Below are 26,136 nucleotides of genomic sequence, written 5' to 3'. Positions count from 1 at the left end.
ACCTCCTGATGTAATTGCGCTCCAAGAGACTGGAATCAAGCCGAACTTACAAGGGTACGAGGTTTACGAGAGTCAAAACGAAGGTAGAGCAGCGTCAGCAAAACCATCACCGCCATCAGGCACGATACCATCGCCGACACCGACGTTGAACACGCGCTCGTTGAACTCATTCCGAAAAAGCGAAAGGGAAGCAGCACGTTCTTACTGAACGTGTAAAGCCCGCCGAGACAAAGAAAAGCCAAACTCTTCGAACTGTTTTATGGAGCGCACAAGCTGGCCAAAGAAAATGCGCTCATCATCGTAGGAGATTTCAACGCCATGGACAGGAGACGGGGATACGAGAAACAAGACATCAAGGGAAGAACATTAGTGGAAGTAGCGGAATACTTTGGCTGCAGTCTAATGACAGATCCTGCGAACCTCACGAGAATCGGGAATAGCGTGAGCACGGACACATGCCCGGACCCCAGCTTCGTAAGGAAGAGCAGGGAGCCACAGTGGGAAAACATGATGGAAAATCTAGGCAGTGATCACTTTCTCCTCCGGACACGAATAGCATTCGACACCATAAGACGCCAGATTGGACAGGCGAAAATCACTGACTGGAACGCGTTTCGCGCGGCTTGCAACAAATCTGAAGGCGCTATCCAATCACTGGAGGAATGGAGCGGCATGTGGAGAGAAACGCGACAACGATGCATAAAAAGTCTAACGAGAACGACAGCAACGCCCGAAGTAGACGCACACCTCGTCAGACTATGGGAAGCGCGGCGCAGTGTCACCAAAAGATGGCGGAAGCAAAAACACAACAGGAAACTAAAACTAAGGATAGCAGAAATTACGGCAAAGGCGGAAGAATACGCGATGCAACTTGCGAAACAAAATTGGGAACAACTCAGCGACTCGCTTAAGGGAACTCTAGGCACGGCTAGAACCTGGAATCTCTTAAGAGCACTAATTGATCCGACAAAAATAAAATCAGAAAAGAATTAAGCCATCCACAGGTTCATCCACTCCTTCGAGGGACCAGACATCGCCCTACTGGAGAAGGCCCGAGAAAAATGTTTCGGCGATCACAACCCCCCGCGATACCCAGGAACGTATCGAGGAGCCGAAAACGAGAAACTCGACCGCCCCATAACCGTGGAAGAGGTTTACGCTGCCTTAAGAAACACCACCAAAATCGACAACGCCCTAATCCGCAACCTGAGCGACGACCGCATACAAGAGCTCGTCAGCTTTGTTAACAAACATTGGGAGGCGGAGACGGTTCCTGAAGATTGGAAACACGCCGAAGTAATAATGATACCTAAACCTGGTAAAAAGCTACAAATTGAAAACCTCAGGCCCATATCAATCACGTCGTGCCTTGGCAAGCTTTATGCATCAGAGCGAAGCTCTCGACGCAGGACGTTCTCCTCCAAATACAAGAAGATGTGCTGCGAACCGTACCTCGGACGGGAGAAAATGTCATAATGGTCCTGGACATCAAGGGGGCATTCGATAACGTCAGCCACGAAGCGATCCTTACGGGCCTAGACAACCTGGATTGCGGACGCAGAATCCACGGCTTCGTCAAAGCCTTTCTGTCCAATAGAACTGCCGCCATCGGCATAGGAGACCTTCGATCGGAGAAAATTCGCACTCCAAACAAGGGAACACCCCAAGGGTCAGTTATCTCACCCCTACTCTTCAACATAACTATGATAGGCCTAGCTAGAAAACTAGAGAACATCGAAGGCATCAGGCATGCAATGTATGCTGATGATATAACAGTCTGGACAAACACGGGCTGCCTCGGAGAGAAAGAAGAAAGGCTACAGCAAGCGGCCTCTTGTGTAGAGCAATACCTCGCAGAAAGAGGACTCTCACGCTCGACCGAGAAATCGGAACTGCTGAGAGTCTGGAGAGGCAAGCAAAACCGGACCGTCCCAACCAACGAGGACCTAAAACTCAACGTCTACCTAGAAGGGGCGGCCATACCGGAAAAGGCAACAATAAGAATTTTGGGCATGTGGTTTCAATCCAACCAGCGCAGTACTCACACTTTTACCCTGCTCAAAGCAACAACGCTACAAGTCGCACGCATGATCACCCGCATCACCAACAGGCGACACGGCATGCGTGAAGAGGACACACTAAATCTAGTCAGAAGCCTAGTAGTTAGTCGAATCACGTACAGCCTACCCTACCAGTGCCTCAACAAAAACGAAATACAACAAGCGGATGCCTTGCTACGCAAAGTGTATAAGACAGCGCTCCGACTACCATGCAACACATCTAATGGTTTTTGGGATTACATAACACCTTTGAGGAGCTACGAGAGGCGCAGCTTGAGTCGCAAAAACTCAGGCTGTTGCAAACAACGACTGGAAGGGCGCTCCTGCCGAGGCTCGGATACCGCGAGCAGATGCTAGAAGTGACGAGGACGGCAACGATCCCCGACGAGCTTCGCAAGACCCTTAAGGTAGCGCCACTACCAAAAAACATGGATCCCGACCTCCATCGAGGCAGAAGAGAAGCGAGGGCCGAATTCATCGACAAAACATACGCTCCTCGAGCCACGACCGTGTATGCAGACGCGTCTTGGAGAGGAGGAGATACCAAAATCGCTGTGGCGGCGGTGGTCGATTGGTCTTTACGCGAAATGACCAGCGCGTCTCTCCGAGGCTGCACAGCTGCAGAGTCCGAGGAAGTAGCCGTTGCTCTAGCGGTGGCGGAGGGCTATAGAACCGGGCGGTCGCTAACAACACTCACGGACTCTCAAACAGCCTGCCGAAATTACATGAATGGCAGGATAGGTCGTCACGCGCTCCGTATACTCCTTGCAGCGAGCGACAGAATTGAAACCCAGGAAGAACAAAACAACAAGATCGCACACAAAATTGTGTGGGTACCGTGGCACACGGGGGTGGCAGAGAATCAAGAGGCCAACAGGATAGCTCGAGGATACATTACTTTCCGAGCATCCGAGGAGACCGCAGAACTCTCGTCAGCACCCAGGGAATACTCGGCCATACTACAAAACTATAGAGGCAGAAGAATGCAATATCCCCCATCGCACAAATCTCTCAGCAGAGAGGAAGCTGTCACTTGGAGACAATTACAAACAGGCTCTTTCCGAAACCTACATATACTAAGCAAAATGCACCCTACGATATACGCGGACAAATGTCCCTGGTGCGACGAAAAACCTACTCTATATCACATCACATGGGCCTGCCAAAACATAGACGTGGTCCCCAAAATACAAAACCCGAGTGCGGAGCAATGAGAGACTCTGCTGTCCAGCGACCGCTGTGAAGACCAACAAGGTCTGGTACAGCGAGCTCAACGGGCGGCAGTGGCCAGCGGAGCCCTGGACTGAGCGCAACCGACCACTGATTAGAGGCGGACGACTTCGACAGAGAAGGCTCCTGGGGGTAGAACCAAGACGTCTCTGAAGATGCCCCCAAACCGCAGGGAGAAGCATTAGTGAAAATAAAGTTTTCCCTTCCTTAAGAAATTCACACTGGATAAAATATAGAAGCTAGAAGATGAGCATCCCAAGACGGGTACTTTTTAGGACACACATACATGTCTGATGAACATCGCTTCATCCACTTCCATCATGTCTGCATGCTCGACACTGGAAGCGCTCTTGAGCGAGACAGATAAGTGCTGCCATTCATACATAACGACAGCCAAGCAATGCCTTACTGGTCTGGAATGATACAGGGAATTTCGGATACGTTCAATTTTAGAATTTGCATCGGGCGCAAAATTACTGGCGCAGTACAGTGTAGTTAGTTTTCTCCCTTTCGTTAGTCAACGTCAGCAAACACTTTAAGAACAGCATCACATCATTCTGCAGAAATTCTAGTTGTTTCCTCATCCTCATTCTAGCGCCCTCACACAAACTAAGTGACTGATTGGTCCATTCAATAAGCAGTGCCTTAAGGCACACAGAAAATATGGCTTTTACGTCTTGCTCTGGAATCGAATCAGCTTCGCGGTAGTTTATAGAAGACAAACATTAGTTCAATGTGTGTTTTAGAAAGCGTATCTGAATAACAAACTGATGCCAAAAACCAGTCATGAATAGGTGCTGTCAGCTTTGGACATTTTTCTTTTTGTGTCGCAAAAGCAGCTATAACCCTGCGGTAGTAGGGTTCTGGCGCACATCTACAGAAATGTGAATCATTTAGATGGGCTGTAAGCCGGAGAACGTTTAGTCTTGTCCCCAAGCGCTTTAGCCTGCTACTTGTAGCAAGATGTGCAGAGCTTTGGTTTTGGCAGCGAAATGCTTTATTAGGTAAGACGACAATGGCTAGGATCTCCATTGCTAGGGTCTAGAAAATCGGAGCTAAACCCAATAATTTGTATTCTACACAATACAAAACCAGAATTTGGAAACATCGGCGGCTATTTCTCATTGTAAACAGAAAACTTATAACCCTAGCTGTAAAGTGCCAATGAGCAATTATGCACCACACGATACAACCCTATAAAACAAATAATCTGGTTGTGCAGTACAGACAGTAGACAAGAGGTCGGTTTCATTATTGTCATTATTGCGGGGTCATTATTGCGAGCGAACCATCCCAGCGGGATTTCGGAGCGAAAGCTACACTACTATAGCTGGGACGCATTTCGACGTGAGCCTCCAATGATCTTGAAACGACATTGAGATAAGTCATGGCTAGTATTGCTAAGCACAGTCTCTGCCAAAGGTAACCCGGCAAAGGAGGTTTGTTTCTTAGTCGCATGGCGAAGCACTCATGGCAGCCCTTAAGACCTGAATCTGTGTAAAGTAAGGTGAGCCCTTAACCTCACGTTTTGACACATTTTGGTCTTTAAAAAGGTCGTAACGACTCCATTATACGGTTGAGAAGCAAAAACCTGTTGCTCGGTTACTTGTGGCAAAGGGGGTGCATGTACCTAACCATTGACCTTGAACTTTGACCTTCAGCTTTTACCTTGCCATTTGACCTTGAACTTCGACCTTGAACTTGTACATTGAATTTTGACCTTTCAAGTTGTCGGCAGGGCAATAAGAAAGGCGCGTAGTAATCACGTTGTGTCACGTGATTCAATTCAGGGTTGTGAAGTGAGGTATGGGGCTTATGTAACGTGCGCTATGCGCTTGACTCAGACGCTGTGGAGGATGGAGAGCGCGCTGAGGAGCGCAGGTAAAGTGAACTACATCTTCGAACATTGCAGCAAGCCGCTTCTGACCACCCGGCAGACATCGCTCGCCGTTAGCGGGCTCGTCAGCGAAAAAATGTGACTGGCAAGGCTGACCATCGAACAGTCGTTGTCTCCGTGAAGACAGTCAATAGTATCAGCGGCTGAGAAGTGGTGACAGTAATTAGGAAACAATAACAGATGTACCAAAGATAAATCATGTTTACTCATACTTATGTAGCTTTCGCTACGTAAATCTCGGTTCGGCAGAGTTGAACAGCTGCCTTACTTTTTTCAACATCGCCGCGGGATATACGGATTCCTTGGACGCGTCGTAAACATGCCATTTGATGAAATTAGTATTCCTGCAAACACCTAGATACTCTTCCCTCCTTTCACATTTAATCCGTTGTTGACATCCGCTCTGCAGGCAATGTGAATTAGCGCATTATAATACTCAGGTCTAGGAGGAAAAAAAGGAGCTGATGTCGACGTCATGACTGCAAACTAAAAATAGCAGGTATATGCGCTGCACTGCTAATACGTGACTAATGCTTGCCTCCATGTAAACCAATTACCTGCGAGCATTAGGTTTACGAAGAGAGGGAAATCAGCCTTAAAGCATACACTGATGTGTTAAGGAATCAGGCTTAAAAGTTCTGAAAGAGAAAGGAAAAGAAGTACATTTATGAAGCCTTGTAATTAGTATGGAAATATTTCCACCACGTTTTTCTGCTACCTAGAGTAATTGCATTGTATAATTTGATGACCTGGGATGAAAAGATCGAAATCAAGCTGACCAGTTGAAAGGCAAACAGTCTAAGGCGTGCAAGAAGTATTACCTGTGACGGCACTTATCACCAGAGCGATGAGAACAGTGGCAAATATGGAAAAGAAGCTGCTCCAAAGGTGAGACAGCCGGAACACGAAGAATGTCTCTTCTGAACTGCAAACAGATTCAACATCAAGCCTTGACGTTAACTTAGTAAAAATGACCTTTCTTTTAGTTGAAAGGAAAGGAATCAGAGACGCTTCGCAATGAAACAGCTATTACATCACAATTTAACAAAAGATATTTTTCTCAATGTTGCCCACTAACCGAATGTCAAGTGGCTAGCGATCTCAAAGCGCACTCACTATGCGAAAATCTTAACGTTAACGAATTTTTGCCGCAACATAGAGAGGACGAAGAGATGAGGTATTCTACAGCCGCTGCTGGCAGCCTTTAATTCAAGGCATAGATACCCAAACAAAAATCGCTTCAGAGATGGTGAACGAGGTTTTTTAAAACTAGACATTTTGAGCTATGAAAGCCACTTCTGCGGCATAATACTTGCGTTGGCGGAGGTTAGAAATTGTGTGAGTAATGTTAGCTATATGACGACTTAACTAATTTTAAATATTATGGTTGGACACCTGGTTGGTGATGCAGGTGTGCAGTCCGTCTCTAGTAGTACGCATATTTATTTCTAGAATTCTGAACAGACGATTAACCTCGGCGCTGTTCTCCAGAAAATTTTCTTTGCATCGTACTAAAATTAATGCGCTCTTCAGAAGAATGATGGCAAAGGAACCAGTCCAGTCCATGTAGCTTCTCGAAATATCCAAAATTTGTCGAATCACAGAATCGCGATCACCGGAACACCACAAGAACTGAGCCGTGGCTCGTTCTGCCTTTCTATAGCGAAAGCTACATTGGCCGCGAACTTGCGATTTCGCTGTGGCGGTGCTCCGAGGATGCACAGAGACCGACCTTGAGCCGTTGCTTAGCAACCGCTGCAGCTGGTGGAGGACATGCGCTCGCCACGCCATCTGACATGACGTCACACCACGCGCCTCGCCGCGGAGCCGCCGCGGCTGGTTGGTATGACGTCACATCGCTTGCCTCGTCATTGCGCTCGCCTCCGCTCGCTTCGCCAGCCGAAACGCGATGTCCCCTACCGAAATGTCATTAGACGAAACTGCTTTCGCTAAGTATGTCCTGGCCTAGCTGGGCTAAGCCACTATCATTGTTCTCCATCGGGTGCTCCACGAAACGCTTTAAAACGCCCCTAGGGCGCTCCGTGTAGGTGGGGAGCCAGATTGGGAATGCGTACGCTAGCTGCAGCCGGATTTAACGATTTACGAAACAAATGCTAACGTCGCTGTTTTTCACGTCCGAGTGACCGGAGTGTTAAAATAATTGGCTCGTTTTTTACTCTCGCATGGCGGACCAAATAAGCATAGTCTTGTCATTATAGCAGTTTGCAGGTCTTTAGGTTAGGAACTAGCCATGTTCCTTTAGGAGTGCCCGGAAAGCCATCATTTTCTGTCGGTTCACCACCGACTGGCGAGCAATCAAAGATACCACCCACTTTTTAATACAGTTAGCAAATGCATACGACTACTTCATAACATTTAAAGAAACGCGCAACTCCGCTCCCTGAAACAGCATTATTTCTGCATTATTTTGCATTATTTCTGCCATGGCTCCTCACACATACAGTTGCCACGCAAACATTTGTCACATTAAGTGAATCTCTCAGCTTCTTCTACAAAGGCTGCTCAGATGATTCCGAAACAGCGGTCCTCAGTGACAATCAACGTCTGTTACAAATTTGGTGAAATTTTGCGGGTATCGCTGATCCTTACTTCTTTGAAAAGTTGCATCATTGAAAGGAATATAATAAGCTTTACGATCACAGTTTCCTTACCTCGTGACTGGAGTAGAAAATGATGTGTTAGCCGTTGATAAAGCACTGCTTAGGTTTTTAGGGCAGTAGTCGAGTGACACAGGGGCCCTGGGAGGTTTTCTTCCACTTGTAATTATTTCCGCAATATGCCACACCTGATACACAGTGGTTATCAGAGTCGCCATGCCAGCGCCCTGCATGAGAGAGCCATTGCACTTAACTCCCGCTTGATGTTTATAAGTTTCATTTCGAGCAGCAGTGTTTCGACTTTAAGAAAAATGTGATATTTATTGCGCCACGTTAAAAGAACTTTCGCCTAAGAAAAAACCAGCCAAAAAGATGGGGACAAAGGAGAAACGAGGCACACACAACACAGTCGTTGTGTGTGCCTCGTCACTCCTTTGTCCCCGTCTTTTTGGCTGGTTTTTTCATAAGTATGCACCAGCTAACCCAGATTTCCGCTCTATTGCAGAACTTTCCCTCCCTCATAAGAATGTGGGCGCTCGCATTGCATCTCTAGGATAAAAAGCACAATGAAAAAAGCATTTATTTATTTACCTAAAGGTGCACGCATCATTGCCAACAAACAACTCGCTAGAGTCATTCGAAATTTTTTACTCCACGTGAAAAATACGTTCCTAAGAAGCGCATTCATGATTTTTTGTAACATTTCGAATTCTAGAAACTTATTCTAACCTGGAGGTATTTTATTTGTGAGGTATTAACTGTTTTGAACAACTCGGACAGTTGAATTAAACATCCGACGCGCTGGCTAGAAGAAAATGTGTCATTTTTCAAGCCGTGCGTTGCAAAATGAAGCTGAATTCAATTTCTTTGAAAGTGCCGCCGCGGTGGCTCAGTGGCTATGGTGCTCGGCTGCTGTCCCGAAAGACGCGGGTTCGATCCCGGCCGTGGCGGTTGAATTTCTTTGGAGGAGAAATTCGAGTCCCGTGTGCTGTGCGATGTCAGTGCACGTTAAAGAACCCCAGGTGGTCGAAATTTCCGGAGCCCTCCATTACGGCGTCTCTCATAGCCTTGGTCGCTTTGGGACGTTAAACCCCATAAACCAAACCAAACCAATTTCTTTGGAAGTGTAGTATCTACAAAAGACGAAAAAAGAACAGTACAGCTTATTGAGGATCCTACTACAGTAGCAAGCAGGAAATCGTTCTTAAATTTTAATTACACCTGAAGTTTGAAAGTATAAATAGAAAGCAGGCAAATAACTACTGTTTTATTCTCGCGGAAAGCCTGGGATTTAATTCGCTCGGAAAAAGGGCTACGAATGTTCTTAAAAATAAACGCCTCACGAAAATTAATTCGCACGAACAACGCTCAAACGGAACGTTTTAAATCTGCACATTGTTTACTTTTAAATTTTTTACAATATTGGAGGCGCATTTCCTAGAAAGATTCTAATTTTTAAGGCTTCTGAAAGGATTATCATGAATCTTTGTTAACTACTGCTAAATAACATTGATTGTAAGCACTTAAAGCACTCTAAGAATCAGGACTCACTTTGGAATGGACTGACGGAAATAACACCGCCAGAATGCACAGGCCCACGTACGGTCCTGTGATCGCAGAGTAAACCATTAGGAACATCTGCAATTAGCACCAGATAACTTTAGGCTCCACGTGGAACAGATAGATGGCAGCCAAACAGCAAACTACAACTACGAGTTAAGATACATGGGATGTGAGGGGAGGTAAGCAGGAAATAATATTTCGTTTTTCAGTCAGAAAATGAGCTAATCAGGTTTTGGCACAGCAGGAAGTAAACGTGGCGCCAATAAATATAATATCGGGAGTAAGAAATCCATATGGTTTATGCCTCGTGCGGTCTGGAAAATTTTGACGCGGGTAGTTTTTCTTCCGTCGCTGAATATCTTTTCTGCACGCTTGAGAGCATGTGCTTTCCGAGTGGGATTTCTTTCTGAAGAGTTTTCGTACCTGACTCACCTATTATACGTCATCTCAGAAGCTGTTCGCAGCACTGTGAAAGGTAAAGCTCCACCGTCCGTGCAGGCTAAAGGAAGACAACATATAATTCTTCGAATATTAAGGCGAGTGAGTGAATGAGTGAAAAACATTTATTGTCCAACAGAATGAGACTACCTCATCCAGACCTCCCCTGTCCTATACCATCAGTTGAGGGAGGAGGATCAGGAGAGATTCAGCCGCATGGGGTAGTCGCGTCAGATGCTGGCCAGGATCTCTTGTATCCCGGCGGACTCTTCAGCCAGTCGGACGGCGGTGAGCTGGAGCTCAGAGTCCGAGCTCCAGACCAAGGTCTCCCAGGCGTCTCTACTATTAATGTTGTTTGCCCCGCCAGGGGATTGGCTGCACTCCCATATTATGTGGTCGAGGGACCCTCTCGCTCCGCACATCTTGCATTTATCGTCCTCTATTTCTGGAATGATATGTTTCCTTAGAAATGGGTGTGGGTAGACATCTGTTTGTAGACGGCTCCACGCCACCGCCTGTTGATTGTTGAGTGTCATGCTAGGCGGGGGAAAGTACCTGCGATGTTGTCTGTAATATTCTGTAACTTCCTGACAGGAGATTAGTCGCCCTTCTCTCCCGTGATCTGCGAGCGGTGGACCGTCGTGTGTAGCTCGGTGGTAGAGATCTCGAGCCACCTCGTGGGCCGCCTCGTTGCCACGGACATATTCGTGCGCGGGGGTCCAGATTATAAGGAATATTAAGGCGAAAGACTTTAATGGCTCATACTGTCGCATGAGCCGTTAAAGATAGAAGAAAGAAGAAAAAGATAGAAGAAACCCATTGGTTGCTTCAGATAGAGGAGGAAAAAATGAACCTACAAGCCAAGTGTGATGACTGTCGAAATTGCATCGAAATAGCGCGGACGTCGATATAGCCACGGGAACGGTCTCACGTCACATACACCGGAAGTCGTCACGGCATAGTGAAAATTGTCACAGAATGATCGAAAAAACGTCGAAATTATGTCAAATTAGATGGAAAAATGTGCAATTAAGCGTCATTAACACTTAAGATCCCCGAAAGAAGTATAATTTTGGTATCAATACAGCCACGGGAACGGTCTGACGTTGCATTCACAGGAAGTCATCATGGCATAGTGTCCTCGGCTTTCGCCTCTCAACACTCTAGTTGCTAAAGTGTCCTCGCAATTCGGTGAGTAGTGTTGTATTTTAAAGAAATTATTGCAGCTATTGAAAAGGTAGTCAGGAATGGCGTTTTGAAAGTGAAGTAAGCGTAGAATACACTGGTTAGATTAGCAGTGAAACTCCGCGCTAACACAGTGCTGCGGAGGCTTGCTGAGAAGTGCTGCGTCGCCATTCGTAAACATGGCTACCGCCGAGTCGACCGAGTATTCTGTGCGCAGCTCATGGATACTGGTGCTCTTTCCTTCCCATAGAGAGCTGTTATGCAGGAAGCCGTTATGCCAAAATAGTGCCTAGAAAAGAAAGACTGAAAGCTCAACTCTGCACTCTTGAAGCATTTTTTAAATCTCAAAAGGGATGTAAGGAGGATGAGCTGAATTTAAAATATTATTGGCTATTGAAATGCGGGTCACTTACTCTGGTTACGGACGCCATGTACACAACCAGTGTGCTATAAATTGTCGTGGTTAAACCTAAAAGCAGGGCTGGAAAAGCACAGTGAAATGCTTTATATAGTTTCCACGCAAGCAACACCGGTACAGCGATGTCAGAATAGCTCAACATTGAGTTGCAACATTTTCTCAAGAAAAAACTCAGCCGTTTTGTAACAGTTGCACTCAGAGTACCATTTCAGCTTAGAAATTGCTGAATAGTCAAAATTTGTTTCCTTGTGTTGGTGCCTTTTGTAGCAATTACTTAAGATGCATACCTGCAGGCTTAGTTTCTCTCTCGCTTTGCCAGCGACAGTACTTAATATTGGGGGGTGATACAATGACAAGCAGCAGACGGAACAACGAAGAGATGCGGACACGTGCTTTGGCTCTAATGATAATTCCGCAGGGAACATGGATTTGCCAGTTTGTTGTCGAAACCCTCTTCCTGGTGGGCAGTGATCTTTTTTTTTCTGTACTGCAGCTTTTCTGTACTTATTTTTTCTACGATCTCTTATTTCCTCACAACCTAAAGCTGCATTTCATGTATTTATCTAAATCGAGCCCCTTGTTATCCTTTTCACGAAGACTCTCTTAGTTGCATAGCTTTAATTGAAGGCGTTAATTTTTTTGCCACAAGGTAAAGGTCCTACGTCTAGCTTTCTCTCGGTTCTTTGGAATTGGGAGAATATTTTGGGAAGTACTTTCAGGCACTGTTCTTGCTTTTTGCAGCTTGAATGTTAGCTTCCATTGGAAGAAGGTGACTGCGTTACAAGAGTCATTTCATGGCACGATCACTGGCATATACCGATGTAGGGAAACTCGTGTTTGTAAACATCAGTGAGGGTGTCTTCTCACCAAACCCACGGGTGGAGGATTTGCTTATTTATTTGTAACTCCATATAGATGCGTTTGTACATACTCTCTTACGATGGCGCCAGTGCAGATTTCTTGTGTCATTTGTGGGTGTTCATTTCATGTTGAATGCAATAACTAAATATTAATAAAATGAAAAGTGAGTGATAAGACCACGCTTAATTCTTCAAAACTTTACATCTGAATAATATAAGCATTATATAGGTGCTTCAAAGCCTTGTAAAATAACTAAATATTGCATTACCCTAAGGGATGTGACCGACAATAAAGCACTTAGGGCTGTTTTTGTGTGCATAGTTGAAGTGTGTCTTAGAAGGCGCCGCACAGACATTATCGCTGCCGTTAAGAATGGGGCTTAATTTCGCAACGCAGTAGGTTGCAATAAAATAACTGCACCTAAGTGATATTTTCAATGTAATAAATAGTTCACAAAATTTCTTTCATCTTATCCGCTCTTCTTGTCGCATGCGAATCTCCGAAGGTCTACATCCTTAGTGTAAAACGCTGTCACCGTTAAATGGATTCATTTTAGATGTGAAGAGTGACAATAAGTAGTCAACTCACCAGCGCAACAAGTAATCAGCAACACATGCTCATCAGCCTTAGGGTACACAAGAGCGATGACATCGACGTACACAATAGTTGCTTGGGAATTAACTGTTGAAGACACTGTACTGGAAGGAAGAAAACAATGACTGATAAAACTGTCGTGACTGCACTGCTATGCTCGCAGTCAAATAATGCTGGGAAGCCGATCACCTTAAGAAACGAGAAATAGGTTCATAACTATGACTACACTAAAATAGGCGCGCAGAGATGTCAACGGTGAATTTTTACTCAGAAGAAAAAAAAACTGATTTGGGAGTAAGAGAGTCCGCAGATTTCCTTTAAAATTACTGGAAAATCGGATATTGTGTTAGTTGGCCTACAGTAGAAGGTCTGGTATCGTACTGAATGGGCCCCTCTCACCAACACTGATCATTTGTTATGAATGTCGAAGATGAGACCTGAGTCTGAATAATTAGTTAATTAGCTTTAATCCTGTGCGGGCTTTGTTGTTTTCGAACACCATATTTAGAGGAGCGTGGCTCTTAGCCGATACCAACACGAGTGGCAAGTCTCTATAAAAGGTAATAGCAGTTAAATATATATAAAAAATATTTTGGTGGTACTATGGTCATACGTTTTCTAAACCCTGCCGTAATGTGTCTTCATTTGCGCAGCCGTTCTTGCTCTGAATTGCAGCGATAAAGGAATGAGAGGGCTGAAAAAGGGAAAAAAACAAAGCATTAAGGTTTCAGCCCCGTACGGCTCCCTTGTTCACAACGCAAGTCAAGAAGAAGGGTGGTGTTGGTTGCTTATATGCGGCATAGATGGCGTAATACATGTACACATATTTTGGAAAGTTTACCCTGAGTCGGATTCAAAACATGCGACATCATCAGAATGTGGAGTTATTCAGAAGTGGATGTGATGACAGGCAATATCTTTAGATGATGAGTGAGCCGTTATCTCAATCAATGTGGTGATTAGTAGTGTGACAGTGTTTGGCTAAGCTGTATCTACAACATTTCGGCAACGATGGCAACCCGCAGGGGCTGCCATGCTGGCCCGAGGTTAATAGCCTATGCAAACTGTGGATTCGATCCCATGCTGGAGTGATGTGGGCAGTCTACAAGCAGCTCAGTACATCTTAGGCCTCTACTTCGTTATTTCTAACACGATTGCGAGCGTCAAAAGATCTTGATTCTTTGTATGCGTAAGGCAAGTTTCAGTTCACATGTCCACTTAATTCACTGGATTCACTCACTTCTCACGTGCTTGGAACAAATCAGGCTATCGACACGAACATAATCCTTTGCAAATCTCGGTACAGACAAAGCAGGCTTAATCAGCCCTGCCACAGCCAATCTAAGACTAACGGCGTTACTGTACTGGTAGCGTTATTTTAAATTATCGAGGGTTTTCTTGCATGGAGCCTACATCAGCGTGGAATGAACCGTCATGCAGTGACCAGGTAACGGAATAGAGTGAGTTGTGGCATGCCGGTTTGTTCAGTTCTCTCTGTCAAGGCCATCGAAACCAAGGAAAGCACTGCGGAATCTTTCTATTTTTCTGTTCGTGGAACTCACGAGTCGGAATTTAAGGATGTAATTATTCAACGCCTGAAAGCTGATCAGAAAGCAGAAAACTCATTTTTGGTCGTCTTAAGTTCGGCGTCAGCAGACCCATACGCGCTTGCTGAAGCTGTACCTTCATGTGATTCACATTTGTATTACATCTCCTGTCAAGGAGGCGACAGGCGACAATTTATGTTTCGTCGTGGGTATACAGCCTTTCAACTCCACTCTGGCTAATCGAAAACGAACGATGGATCGGTGGCAGCAGTAGACTGTGGTTTGACAAAGTGTTTCCTATATGATGCTTGCACAAACATAAAAGAACCGTTAAGTAGATCGCATAGCATTGGTCAGAGTAGAACGCAGAACTGCTGGCTTGTTCACTCTCGCCACGATCGATGACAAATGGAAAACAGGGTGGAGCGTTGTTTTGGAAACTCAGCTCGGCATGCCTGAATTTTGCGTGGCCCAGCCCACAATCCACTCATTCCACTCAGATGGAACTCAATCAGTGTATAGAAGTCCGAGGGACACAGGAATGCCAGATTTGCTGCCCTGGTAAGGCAACAGCGGTATTACGTTTAGAGCTCCAATTTGTTCGAAATGTTTTTTTTCTGCTGCCACCCTAATTTATTTTTTTGCAGTGGAACGACGCTGCACAGAGGGACGAAGGCGAATCATGGGCGCTAAACATAATTCACCCTAACGAACTTCAAGCGAGTAAGCTTTATTCGAAATGTGGACCCTGTTGAGTTTTGCCGCACAGATATGGCACCGATGTGGGATTGACGATGAAAATCTCCCATGTGCTTCATAGTGTGCCAACGAAAGTTTCAGAGCGGCTGCCTCATGTAAAACGGTCCTCGTGAGCACTAAGTCAAACATTGTTGCTTCCTGCTGACTGCTCTAAACAGTGAGAATTCTTTTTCTGATTATATATTTTCATCCAACATGATTCACCTATGAAAAAAAAAGGAAAGGCGTTCTAGGTACATCTGTTCAGTGAATCACCAGCTTGTCTTTACAATAATTCCGGTCTGCATGAAGATTTTATTTTATTTCATCATCATCATCATCATCAGCCTGAAAACGCCCACTTCAGCGCAAAGGCCTCTCCCATAAAGCGCAGAATAAAGCGCAGAATTTTTATTTACGCGTAATTTCCTGGGCTGAACGGAGGTGGGCTTGGTGTCAAGAACTGCAGAGGGAATTTAAGGCTGCTTACGTGTTTTGAGTGCGAAAGCATTTTTTAATATATTTATTTGCTTTTTATTTTTTGTGTGTTTTTTGTTGTTCTCTTCTCTTCTAATGGCACACCTACCCGTTAGCAGACAGTCATAAGGCAACGTGTACACTAGGTTCAGCTTTTTTTTAAACAAAAATAGAAGTGGTTTTGTGGCCTGTGGAATACGTACTTGCCTCGCAATCTCAATTTCTTGGGCCTAATTGCCCGCAACTACGGAAAGCTTTTTATTTTTATTTTTTACTGTGATGGCATCCAAGATTTTTGGGACCCTTGTTGGTCGTCAAAGCCGACGTCGCGTTTCGTTACGGATGAGCCTTATAATGCTCCCGCATAATTAGTTTTCAATTGCTAACCCAATGCTTACGAGTTAATATCCATTCTGTCGCTCGTAAGTTTTACCAACTGAAGTACGCAGGAAACTTACTTTTAGGGCAGTGACGTTTCGATAGGCACATTTACGCCTAAACACTTTCAAATAATTTTTCGGTAACCCTCTGAATTTATTATCACAGGATTATACATTTTATCCCCTCTTGCCGTGAGCGCCATGTGGCTTTGTTTGATTTATTTATAGTCAAACCACCTACCTCGTCGCGGCACAAACAACGCCCGCCAAGAAGAGTCCAGTAAGCCCAGGTATATTTATCAGCTCGGTCTTCACGTAGTACGGCACGATCTGGAATGTTATTGAGAAGTAAGTAAATCGTTAGGGAAAGCAGGATACTTCGGGCAGTTGAAGCCACATCGAATGTCTCTTTTTCTGGACAGATGCTTTCCGTGTAGCAAAACACCGGCTAACACACTCTGATTTACGTTTATTCCGCATTGACTCTCGTTGAAGTTTCTGTCGCATTAACTGGATCACTTGGCTGTCAAATCGCTCTCTTAAAGTACTTTCGGAAATACTTTACCAGAGAAATCAGTTCCATGGATGCGCAAAAACAGAAACACTTCATTCTTGTTGCAGCCATCTCACGGCATGACGTCTAGGCAGCCCCAACTGATCGTACTGGTAGCGTGCTTTAGCTCTTATTTCCGTGCAGGCCCACCGCCTTGCCATTATAAATAAGAAGACAAAATCCGGCCATCATGTTAACGATACATTTCTCTTTCTGACTCTGGTGCTCTAACGTTCAATTTTACGATAAGCAAATTTTTCTTCTCTGCTCTGCCCTAATTGTCGTAGAATATAATCGTCGTCGAACTTTAGAATATAAGCAGGCGTTGCCTTACATCCTCCACTGTCTTCCTGTTCTTCCTCCGTAGGCTTTTTGAGGACGCGTTAACGAATGTGCCTGAAAGCCTTTCTGTATTTCATTTTGAACAGCAGATAATTTGTGGCTTCGTATGTAAATTTCAATACTGAAGAGGGTCTGTGTCAGGACTTCAGGCTTCACGAAGATAATGTACTTAAATCTTGAGATGAACAGACCTCAGCGCTACGTTGAAGGTTCGTTTAATGCTTTACAAGAAAATTGACGCGCAATCTTCCTGTGAAAAGTTTTTTGCAGAGATCTGTGCGGGGGTGATCGTCTGAATGCTTATTATAAATGCCTGTAATAAAGACATTATAATTTTCGCCCTGATCAAAAGTATTGCCAGGCAGAAATCCCTAGATCGCAACAGCCAGTGCTTCCTCCCCATTCCTATCCAACGTTGCGTACCTGAGCCAAGACTCCACAATATCAAGCAAAAAGCCGTTTAATTTTTGTAGGCCTTCTTATCACATGCGATGATTTACGCCGATTATCAGGACTCGTATTTGTGAGAAAGTTGAAATGACACTTTTTCTGATTACAAAATCGGAAGCACTGCGAAGGAAGTTTCAAGATAATCAATGAAGAGAAAGGTACGAACGAAGTGTTATAACAGACTGGTTTAGTCTTTGCTCTTTGTCGCCTATTGTACAAAGAACGTGCATATGTTTTGCGCGTACAAGCACACAAAGAAGAAGAAATTATAAAAATGGGAATAAAAAGCAGACAGTGAGACGCGCGCATGAAAAGTGCGAAATCCGACCGGCTCGGCTGGCAGGTCACTACTAAAAGAGGAGGGGGTAAATAGGAGAGAGAGTGCGAAGCGATTGGCGGCCTTTTGGCACGGGCAGTCACGTCGGCGGCTGTAGGTGGTTGGCTCGAAACCCACCGCTGGACAAGGATGGGTACAAAAGTGACCCGGCCTGGTGCACGGCTCCTTTCCTTGCTGTCACACCATAGTTAGTAACTATCAGACATTCGCTTTACACACTCGTAATCATCCAACTATTTTTTTATGATCCTTTATTCTTTTTTGTCTAACCAATCACGCTTCCTGCACGTTGAAAGAAAAAACTGATTATGGCGCAAGAAACGAGGACACGGAAGGCACACAAAAGACAGGACTGATGCCAACTTGTAACAGGGGTTTATTGCACCAAGCCTGCCTTTTGTACTACAACCAAGGCGTATCAACAAATGCATCAACGTTGTACATATAAATCGGCAATTCATGCGAACACTGGCCACACAGTATCGCTGATCACTACAGAATCTACCCTCAACAGAGCTTGGGATGCCATCTTCTTTTCTGGCCAGCAGACAATATCACAACAACAACCAAAGCAAAAAACAAGGCACTGGGGCATGACAAGTCTACACTAACAAATTATGAAATGAAAAGAGCAAGAATTGAACGACTATGTGATAAAACCTCGTGAAAAATGAAAAATAGATGGCATAGTCCTTCGATTCTTCCTCTTTTTTGCTTTCACTACACGTTTCATAATTTGTTAGTGTAGACTTGTCATGCCCCAGTGCCTTGTTTTTTGCTTTGGTTGTTGTGATATTTTCTGCTGGACAGAAAAGAAGTTGGCATCCCAAGCTCTGTTGAGGATAGATGCTGTAGTGATCAGCGATGCTGTGTTGCCATTGTTCACATGAATTGCTGATTGATATGTACAACGTTGATGCATTTGTTGATACGGCTTGGTTGTAGTACAAAAGGCAGGCTTGGTGCAATAAACACCAGTTGCAAGTTGGCGTCACTCCTGTCTTTTGAGTGCCTTCCGTGTCCTGGTTTCTTGCGCCATTACCAGTTTTTCCTTTCACCACGAACCAACTCGCCCAAACTAGAGCTTTACGTCCTGCACGCCATGGTACTTAACCTCAGTGATAAAGAAATTGTTAGAACGTTTGTATGTGAGGTATTTTGTCCTGCGCATTTGCGCTTTGTGTTCTTGGGCAAGTAATTGTTAAGCGCACCTCGGTTGAAAACGTATTACGATCATTTGCCCAACGACAGCAGCTGTCGCATTCTACAGAAATGTGCACACTCGAAACATAAATGAGTGAAACGGGAGTAGGATGTCCTCCAGACATCCTACTCCTACTTCCTTTATAAAAGGAAGTGAACTAGAGGAGGGAGAGCTCACTCCTTTCTGTTTCCAATAAGTATTCGTGTATAGAGTGTACTTCGTACTAAGCACAAATTTACAAGCGCGAAGGATCTGATTTTGTTGATTTGCGTCTCGACACAGGAGTACTCATGGCTGGGGTTCACCCCGTGCTACTGGATCACAGTTGTCTGCGCAATGTGGTGACGCAAACCTCGCGCGGTAGGAGGAGAGTAATCACGTGAGGTAAGTATGCTGCGGACTTTTCTCTTACTTACAAAGACGATCACGGCGCTAATTCCGAGGAACGTTCTCGATGTATCTGTTATTGCAGAAAACATTAAAACTATTGAAAACTCACTTGATCAATACTTTTAACTGCTCCCAGTAGGCTCGGGTCACATCCACGGTACCAGATGGTCAGTGCTGCTCCCATTGAGAGGCACGCACAGTACATCATGACAAGCAGGACAGAACCTGTGATCACGGTTCTGCACATCAAGAATAAAACTTCGTCTCAACGAAAGTATTACGTTAGAAGCCGCCACGGTGGCTTGGTAATGGCGCTCGGCTGCTGACCCGAATGACAACGGTTTTGTCCTGGCCATGGTGGCGCATTTCGGTGGAGGCGAAATGCTAGGTGCCCACTTACTGTGCACGGTCAGTGCACGTTAAAGAACTCAAGGCGGTCAAAATTACCCAGAGCCTTCCACCACTGCATCCCCCATACCATGAGTTGTTTTGGAACGTTAAACGCCATAAACCCAAATCCCAATATGTTATGAATTTCGGGTAATATTTAAATTTTCACGTGACGTTTAAAGGACTTGGCGATACTCGCTTAAGGGTATATGCTGGGCTGCGCTGTAGTGATCAGAACCAAACTTTAGTGTGCAACATGAAAAAAAAAAACACGACTGAGAACCTGACACCATATGAAAGACGGATGTCGTTCAGGCATGACGGATGGATTCAGGCTTATGAACGACGGATGTCGTTCATATGCTAGAACTCGCGAAATGTCCAAGAGAACACGCCAGCGCAACTTTATTTCAGGCACTATAAGTTTTCTCATATGTCTTTGCTTAACACGAGTGAGTGGAAAGGCGCTTATGGAAGCTTACTTGTTTAGAAGCTGAACGGACATGTGCTGGACTATTTGCCTCAAGCCCTTTCTATGAAGTCTGTCCATGATGATGGGTAAACGAGGTGTAAATAGCTCCTCGTTACCTTCGAGCGTCCTTCAGAGTTCTGGATGCCAGCAGCCTCTGGGCGACCACTTGGTCCAGGCACAGCCGGTATATCGCAATCGCCGATGATCCCCAAAAGCAGGACCAAACCGTCTCATCACTAGTCAAGTCGAATCGGAGGCTGCCAGAATAAAGAATGTGTTTCTTTGGCGGTCATTTTGTAAAATGCTTCAAAGGTGTATTCACAGCAGATTTGGTATAAACTGCTAAGGACAAGCGAGATTAAATATTCTCCTTAAGGTGCAGTAAACGCAGACGCCCATTCAGCCATCTTAATATTTACCCCCCCCCCCCAAAAAAAAAAAAAAACAGTATTCTCTACTGCTCAGATTTTTGAGAGTGTTTTCATGCGCGAATAGATATTCTACGTCGAACTGAGCCATGCAGAATGATTTCCTGATTTTACGCCACACCTCTTCCGGGCCAGAGTGCATACCAACCTAAAGAAAAGAAACTCGTTCATCACACCATTTTTTTTTTCTAAGTATGGTGAAACTAAGCAGCTTTTTTAGAGTTGGAAGAAAGGAGCAACGGACCACCTTACTTGCTATTTGCATAAACGCGGAATAAGCAAAGCACCAGCGCACAGATGCAATGTCGAAATCACAGTGAACCTTAATACTTACTCTGCTACGTGCTGTTTTACATTCAGGTCGCCCAGTGGCTGAACTATCGAGTTTGACGAAAATGTTTCAACCATGATCTTCGCAACAAGTGCCGTTGGGGCGGTGAGTATTACGAGGAACTGCATGCAGTCCGTCCACACTACACCGCGGAGCCCTCCCTGAAGTGAATGAAAAAGAAATGTGAGCATAGAAAAAAAAATACAGTAAAACGGCCAACTGTTGTGAACTTTAATTCAAACAATGCCAGCTTTTTTCCTGCACGCATTGAAAAAAGAAAAAAAAGAGTGCTGCTCATGAATGCGCAAGAGAGAGTGAAATAATGCTGGTGCTTCAGTAAGGACGGAAGAGGTACCGGATTTAAAGAAACTACACTTTACAAGGTGTATAAGTCTGAGTACAGAGTGAGCAACAAAAAGTAAACTCTTATGTTAGAGGCGCCCAGATGCAACTGGTCAGGTAATGCTTGATCTGAATTTAACACTTAGCCGTAATGTCGTGTTGTACTACCCAATTTGCAAAATCAGTCGGCACAATTTTTTTCTGGAAGGGCAACCTATGCTAATTCGAAAAATCTCAGAGAAAGTGTGTATCATAATGTTTAATTCAGATGGCTCTAGGGCTGCTTTGGACAAGAAGCGCCGTGGCACGAGCTGTTTTCACTACTCAAAGTGGGAAAGTGGGACCAAGTGGGACTACTTGCGAAAGAGTCAAAGACCCTTTTCCCAAGCGTTTCACGTCAGATTAGCCGTGAACCAGGTCAGTGGGGAAGCTTTTACGTATTGAATCGGCGGTGGGTACCGGGCGGTAATAGGGATCAACCCCGCACCTTCCGAATGCGCGGCGGAGGCTCAAAACTACTAGGCCCCGGCTGTAGACAAAAATCAAGTGTAGTGAAAATCTTTCGATCTTCTCACGTTTTCTTGCGATCAAACAGAGCTAATTATGATGATGGTGACTTAGTTCTGCAAAGAAATAATGACAGAACAGGGGCACGGCTAATGGATTTGTGCGTAACAGGCAGGGTCGACTAATCAGTTTACGAAGCATTCAAAACAAAGTAGCAGAGCGCCGCTCAACTGGATAGCTTATTGCCGTTGGAAAACCAGTGAAGAAGCGGTGTTGAGGGGGGGGGGGGGGGGGGATCGAACATGTTGTCTCGCACAAGCCAAGTGGATGTTCAAACTCAGGTACAAAGTAGTAGTGGTCGGTGCTGTAGTACGCACTGCACCTGCCCTCTTGAGTGCATCCACTCGCAAGTTGGTCAAAACCACGTGACCACAGAAGGCACATTTTTAATTGCATCTTCGCACACGCCTCGAAATATGCCAGCCTGCAATAGCCTTTGATACGGTAGGATGCTGATGACGGCGAAAGCAATGTTTGTTCGAGATATTATAAAACCCGCATCAACTACGCAGGATGTTTCACGTGAGGATTAAAAAAAAGTAGGGCATCAGAGCTGGGTGAAACGAACGGCATATCGTTTCCCGTCGTGTGGCACTCCGCAGATTATTTTTGAAAATTCTTCTGGAGGACTTGATTAGCTTAGAATAATTAATGATTATTGAGAGAATCCTGATAGACGCAAATAAAGGTTAAATCTTGGTATTTTGTGCCGCAAAAGGGTCATGGACATATTATTTGGCCGTGAACTGCATAAGCGGACACTCTAAAGAAATGTCAAAGGCTGAAAATACGCTCAGAAAGAAGACAGTCAAGGCTACAGTTGTCGCCTCTGCCTAAGAGTTGTGCCTTTATCCAAACTTTAGTATGAGAGACTCAAGCCTGGAGGAATTTGAATATATTTCTCGAGTTTTTCAAGTATGTGTACACATATACTTTCTAAATTATAATTGGAACTAGCGGCATTTCCGCAAAGTACCTTATCTGGTAAGGAAAAGCGTCCTAAAGGAACTGATATGTCATTACAACCTAGATCAATTAACATGAACAAAACCTTCATGAGCGCATTTAGGCAAATCACCAGAAATGTTTAAACGCGCTCGATAAGTCGCCGCATAAAGATTAACTATAGTTAGCATTGAACAATGCATGAGAATGTAATATAAAAAAAGATAGAGGTTGGTTAGCGGCGCCGACTTTTGAAAACGAGTGAGAATATCTTACTAACACGGAAATAAATTGCAAAAAAACTGCAGAGTACGCTAGGAGTTTTTGCTTAGCGTATGAATTAACCTGCTTTGTGCGGAGTGCATATATCAGTACTCACGTATAAATGTATATTAGCATCTATTATACGCAACGTATCTTAGGCCTTTATTGCTTAATTTTGTTTTTATATTACTCTTTCCCACCGATTAAGAGAACCGAACTGATTTACCTTACTATTGATTTTTACTGCGAGAAATCATTTTGCCATTTGTTGTTCCGATAAATGAGATATAAGGATCTTTTTTTGGGGAGGAAAAGCGTGTGGCTTCCCAAAAATTTTCTTCTTTCCTGCGACTTGTCCCTTTAAAGTATGAGTGTGGCCTTTTGTTTCTATATTATTTGGTTTTTAATTTAATCAGAGAAATGAGCGCTGAGTCAAAATCCCTCTTTATTGGAAATCATTGTTGTGGCTAAAATTCTTTTATATTAAAACCTGGGCGCCTTGCCCTATAAAGGAGTTAGCTGCTGGGCTAGCTTGTGTTCAGATATAAGAAATTGGTCTTAGCGCCAAGACGTACTTCTGGTGCATAGTACGTCGTGGCGCTAAAGTCCTTTTTATACGCCTATCACCTAATTATGAATGAGTCAAAATTGGTACACGGCACCACCAAAGACACCTACCAGTGCTGTGTAAAGCGTCCCCGACAATCCTATTGCGACGTTGCTCCAGAACAAAGGAGCCCTGAATACTGAAAGCAGAACAAATGTAATCAGAAGTGCACGAAAATAACTCGCTGAAGAGTGACAAGTTCATTAGAAGAAGCATTTTTTTGTAAGGACACACTAAGTAAAAATTTGAAGCGCTGTGTCACACTGAGGTGGTCGCTGACTGAAGTGCGAGGTCGGTCGTAAATTTTGCGTTTTTTCATTTGTGAAATCTAATCGACATCAGCGCTCCTCCGCATTTTTTGTTGGGTGAATAGTATTGCAGTAAAATAAACTGTCACCAGACCGCTGCCTAGCAGCCGCAGAAGCTCCTCTTGGAATTCCATCATTTCGCTTTCAACCCGCGCTCCCCTGAGCACCTCAGGGGTCTCCGTTGGCGCGTGTTCCTTTCAGAAAATACTGCGTTCGAACGAAGTACCCCTCTCATACAATGCTGCCCAACCGCTGACCCAATCGAAACTGCCATAAGGCATCAACGGCTCCTGCAATTTTAAGACGAAAGCCTGCAGGGGCTCATGCTCGCGGTCGCGTCCGTCCGTGCGCTGGAATCGTGCCAACTGTGGCCTCTCTTCCGCGCAGCGGCGCAACCTGCTCCCCCCCCCCCCTTAGCAACCGGCGCGCCAGTGGGGGGCGCAGCTGTGCATAGCAACCGTGACGTCACACAGCAGCGGTACAACCAGCGCGCGTACGTCGGTGGTGGCATCTACACCGCCGCTCCTTCGCCAGACGTCTCGTTGCAGTCGAGTGTGTGAGACGCATGGCTCCGAAGCGGCCCAGTGATTCCGCGCCAAGCGGTTCGGGAAAGCGGCAGTGGGTTGTCCACAAGGCTTTCGCCAAGCACACTTTAGAATTTCCAAAGTGCCTTAGGTAATTTTTTTTCTTGGGTACGAAGTGAGAACTTTGGTAATTGGCTCGATGGTTTCACTCTGGTGAGTTTATTAAACACCAGGAAGACACATCTGGTACGCCTAAAAACGCGAATGAACATTCATATGATGCTCCACCTTTAACAAAAGTTACCAAGCAACCGGGTGTGTTTCTTAGCCATATTTTGGAGCGCTTACGTCAGTTGTACACAACAGAAGCTCTAGAAAGGTGGGGACAGGGTTGTCCTTACCTTATACGGGTTTAGCGCTTTGAGAGGAGTTAGAATAGTTTTTCAAGAACTTGAGATCATTTAGAGATTAGAGTTTATAACACTTATAGGCGAAGCGTGTCAGATACTCTGCCACTACCGTTTAAGATGGTGACCTAATTGCCGACTAGAACTGCGACGATGTTCAGGCTTGTCCTCACTGCGGAGGACAAGTGTGAAGAAACTCGTGATGATGTCGTGGTTATCGAAATTTTATGTTTTGCGCTGCCTGCACTGGCGTCCGGCTAGGCAATGTCCAACACCGGGGAAAAAAAAAAACTCTCGGCGGGCTTTACTTGGTTTTCTTCTTTCAATACAACCGTTTCTTCGCTGCAAAGGTAGCGCCGCCGTACATGAAGTCGCGTTTGCGGCCCCTGCTCGTAACTGTGCAGTGCGGAAAAGCCTGAACGCCTACGTAGCTTCACTGGAGCAATTACTCCACCTTTTCAAACGCAGGCACAAAAAGAATTGGAATTCTTTACCTGCAAGTTTTGCGCCTTCAGCAACTTTAAGCTCGCTGAATTCTAAAAATTATTCAGTTGTCCTTTAGGGGCTGCCGTGAGAGTAATACGTTGATCGCTACCCTTTGGCAAAGGCGGTATAATACGTACACACAAAAAGGAAGTTTATAGAGCTGTTTTTCAGTAAGCATCTGCACGTTTAGATTTTGCGCATTCTAATGTTTCGACGGCTGTGTGTGGTGACTGATAACATATACCCGGTTTACCTTTCTATCTTTTGATAGACATGTTTAGGACGGACACTTTTGGACGGCAACTGAAGTGGTTCTAGAATTAGATTAGTTTAAAAGGACGGAATGTCTAAAGCATGTGGGTAAAGCTTGCGAAAGCATGCTGCGCTAGCATTTGAAATGGTGTTGTAATCGCACAATAAAGCGGTGTCGGCGTTCAGGCTGCTCTGCAGTGCACAGCGACGGGCAGGGTTCCCGATACTGTCACGAACCACGGCCTTACGTTTCCAGCGAAGAAACGGTTCATTCATGGGAGAAACCAACGCCATCGAAGGTGAAGCTCACGAAGAATTGTTTGGCGGCATCTGTTTGGCGACGACACACAGCAGCATGCCGGCAAAGGCAGCGGACATCTGAAATTTCGGCGACAGTGACGTCACTACGTATATCCTGCATTCCCCAACGCAGTGAAGAGAAGCCTGAACATCGTCGCGGTTTTTTTCGCTGATTATGTCACCATTTTAAATGCTAGGGAAAGAATACTTTAGGAGAAGGTAAGTGACGCC

General features: G+C 45.0%; 1 protein-coding gene across 2 annotated transcripts in view; it reads right to left on the bottom strand.

The window, feature by feature from the left end:
* LOC149347420 (sodium-dependent multivitamin transporter-like) overlaps nt 1–26,136 on the bottom strand; it is a 38,695-nt gene that overhangs the window by 4,368 nt on the left and 8,191 nt on the right. For both annotated transcript variants that reach the window (XM_089587090.1, XM_089587091.1), the window contains 10 exons: nt 23,700–23,767; nt 20,907–21,064; nt 20,261–20,401; nt 19,392–19,521; nt 16,248–16,336; nt 12,859–12,968; nt 11,405–11,472; nt 9,357–9,443; nt 7,860–8,032; nt 6,009–6,112 (listed from right to left, as the gene is read on the bottom strand). In XM_089587090.1, coding sequence (XP_089443216.1) covers nt 6,009–6,112; nt 7,860–8,032; nt 9,357–9,443; nt 11,405–11,472; nt 12,859–12,968; nt 16,248–16,336; nt 19,392–19,521; nt 20,261–20,401; nt 20,907–21,064; nt 23,700–23,767 — 1,128 coding nt within the window. The remainder of the gene's footprint in view (nt 1–6,008; nt 6,113–7,859; nt 8,033–9,356; nt 9,444–11,404; nt 11,473–12,858; nt 12,969–16,247; nt 16,337–19,391; nt 19,522–20,260; nt 20,402–20,906; nt 21,065–23,699; nt 23,768–26,136) is intronic.

Source organism: Amblyomma mixtum, chromosome 4 (assembly GCF_055824585.1).
Source record: "Amblyomma mixtum isolate Tamu chromosome 4, ASM5582458v1, whole genome shotgun sequence".
NCBI classification, from domain to species: domain Eukaryota; kingdom Metazoa; phylum Arthropoda; class Arachnida; order Ixodida; family Ixodidae; genus Amblyomma; species Amblyomma mixtum.
The sequence above is the reverse complement of the archived record's forward strand: the minus strand, read 5'-3'. Positions and strand labels throughout refer to the sequence as shown.